Source organism: Grammomys surdaster, unplaced genomic scaffold (assembly GCF_004785775.1).
Source record: "Grammomys surdaster isolate TR1022 unplaced genomic scaffold, NIH_TR_1.0 125849, whole genome shotgun sequence".
In the NCBI taxonomy this organism is placed as follows: domain Eukaryota; kingdom Metazoa; phylum Chordata; class Mammalia; order Rodentia; family Muridae; genus Grammomys; species Grammomys surdaster.
In genome coordinates, this window is record NW_021620675.1 from 1,240,273 (window position 1) to 1,242,067 (window position 1,795).

Sequence of the window (1,795 nt, forward strand, 5' to 3'; positions counted from 1 at the left end):
CTAACTCTAACCAACCTAAAAAGGGCTCCACTATTTTCTTTTGGCCAAAAAGAGAATTAGAGAAAACCTTTCAAGAGCATTCAGTTTTTGGTGAGGGCAAGATGAGTCTCATTCTCGCTGTGTAAATGACTTTTAGTGCTCAAAGTTTAAAAAAAAATAAAAAAATAAAAAGGGAGCCAGTGCTGTGAAAACTGCAACCAGAACTGACGCTGACTAAAAGCACGGGTGCAGTCAAGCTGCGAAATGGCGCAGCAGATAGGTGTGGAACGCGAGTTTCTGAAGATGACCCTGCTCGGCACCACTTGGGCCACTTTTGCCTGATGACTGTAGCTGGCCCATCATGATTCAGGCAGAGCATAATCCTGGATGCCCAGGGCAGTGAGAAACTAGTCCCTGCTTGAAATCACAAATGAAATGCTGAAATTAATCTGAGGTAGACTAACAGTCGAGTGGGAAGGTAGCTTTCCGGTCAAACTGACTGCTCACCCTACCAAGTACATGATGCGACAGCCCTTCGCCGCGCCCTGCCAGCTCCACACTTTGGAACGCTCGTTATTGCACCTGAGCACTGCAGGGTAATATTACGGACCTTACCTGATTATTCATAACACCTTAGTGAATACAGCTCTCTCACCGAGAACTAAAGTGGCTCTGAAAAGAGCCTTTTGGTTAAAGCCGATCAATCACGCCTCTGCTGCACTTCACTTGGAGCTGGTGTACTTGGTGACGGCCTTGGTGCCTTCAGACACGGCGTGTTTAGCCAACTCCCCGGGCAGCAGCAGACGCACAGCGGTCTGGATCTCCCGGGAAGTGATGGTCGAGCGCTTGTTGTAATGCGCCAGACGGGAAGCCTCACCTGCGATGCGCTCAAAGATGTCGTTCACGAAGGAATTCATGATGCCCATGGCCTTAGATGAGATGCCAGTGTCCGGGTGCACTTGCTTCAGCACCTTGTAAACATAGACAGAATAGCTCTCCTTACGGCTGCGCTTGCGCTTCTTGCCGTCTTTCTTCTGTACTTTCGTGACAGCTTTCTTCGAGCCCTTCTTTGGAGCAGGAGCAGACTTGGCTGGATCCGGCATTTTCCTCCGCGTTCAAAGCTGCGACGTAAGATGGACGAGGCAACTACTGACTGTTGCAACGCCGCTGGTTATGCGGTACTTATAGAGCTTGTATGCAAATGAAGGTTCTCCCAGTAGTCCGTTTTTATTGGTTAATTTACAGCAGTGTCAGCATCTAGGAGGCGGAGCCTATTCAAACCGATTCTAGATGCGAACCTTGGTGGTGTTTAGAGGAAAGTCTTCCTAGCCAATCGCAGCCTTCCATTTCATGTTAGCCAGTTAGCTAGAGGCAGTTTTGCCTCAGCTGTCCGTTATGTTCCTTTCACTCACTAATCTTTAAATACCAGGTTGAAACAAGGTAACTTCTTAGGTTATCACGCTTGGGATTTTATTCAATAGGTTCATGGTTCTCCGAATTCGGATTCCTTTTTCGGATTGCCCTATCTTTACATAGCAACAACTCAAAACCACCCCTAAATCGAACAAACTTGGGAAAAGGTTTAATGTTACGTTTAACTACAGGATATTGTTAGATCTGACACACTTGAGGACGTATCTGGAAGTCAAGCGCAAAGCTGACACAGCTACTCTTATTGAGAACGTTGGTGGCTCTGAAAAGAGCCTTTGGTGGGATGAACTAGAGAAGGAACTCAGGCGCGCTCCCCACGGATGCGGCGGGCCAGCTGAATGTCCTTGGGCATGATGGTGACGCGCTTGGCGTGGATGGCGCACAG

General features: G+C 48.2%; 1 protein-coding gene across 1 annotated transcript; it reads right to left on the bottom strand.

The window, feature by feature from the left end:
- Positions 1 to 641: 641 nt before the first annotated feature.
- Positions 642 to 1,128, bottom strand: LOC114640692 (histone H2B type 2-F). The gene has a single exon (XM_028789700.1). It carries the CDS (start codon positions 1,080 to 1,082, stop codon positions 702 to 704), a length of 381 nt encoding a protein of 126 aa, XP_028645533.1. The 5' UTR covers positions 1,083 to 1,128; the 3' UTR covers positions 642 to 701.
- Positions 1,129 to 1,795: the final 667 nt, after the last annotated feature.

Bases quoted from the DNA above. Each gene is read 5' to 3' on its own strand.
- LOC114640692 (XM_028789700.1), bottom strand. From the start codon at position 1,082: ATGCCGGATCCAGCCAAGTCTGCTCCTGCTCCAAAGAAGGGCTCGAAG.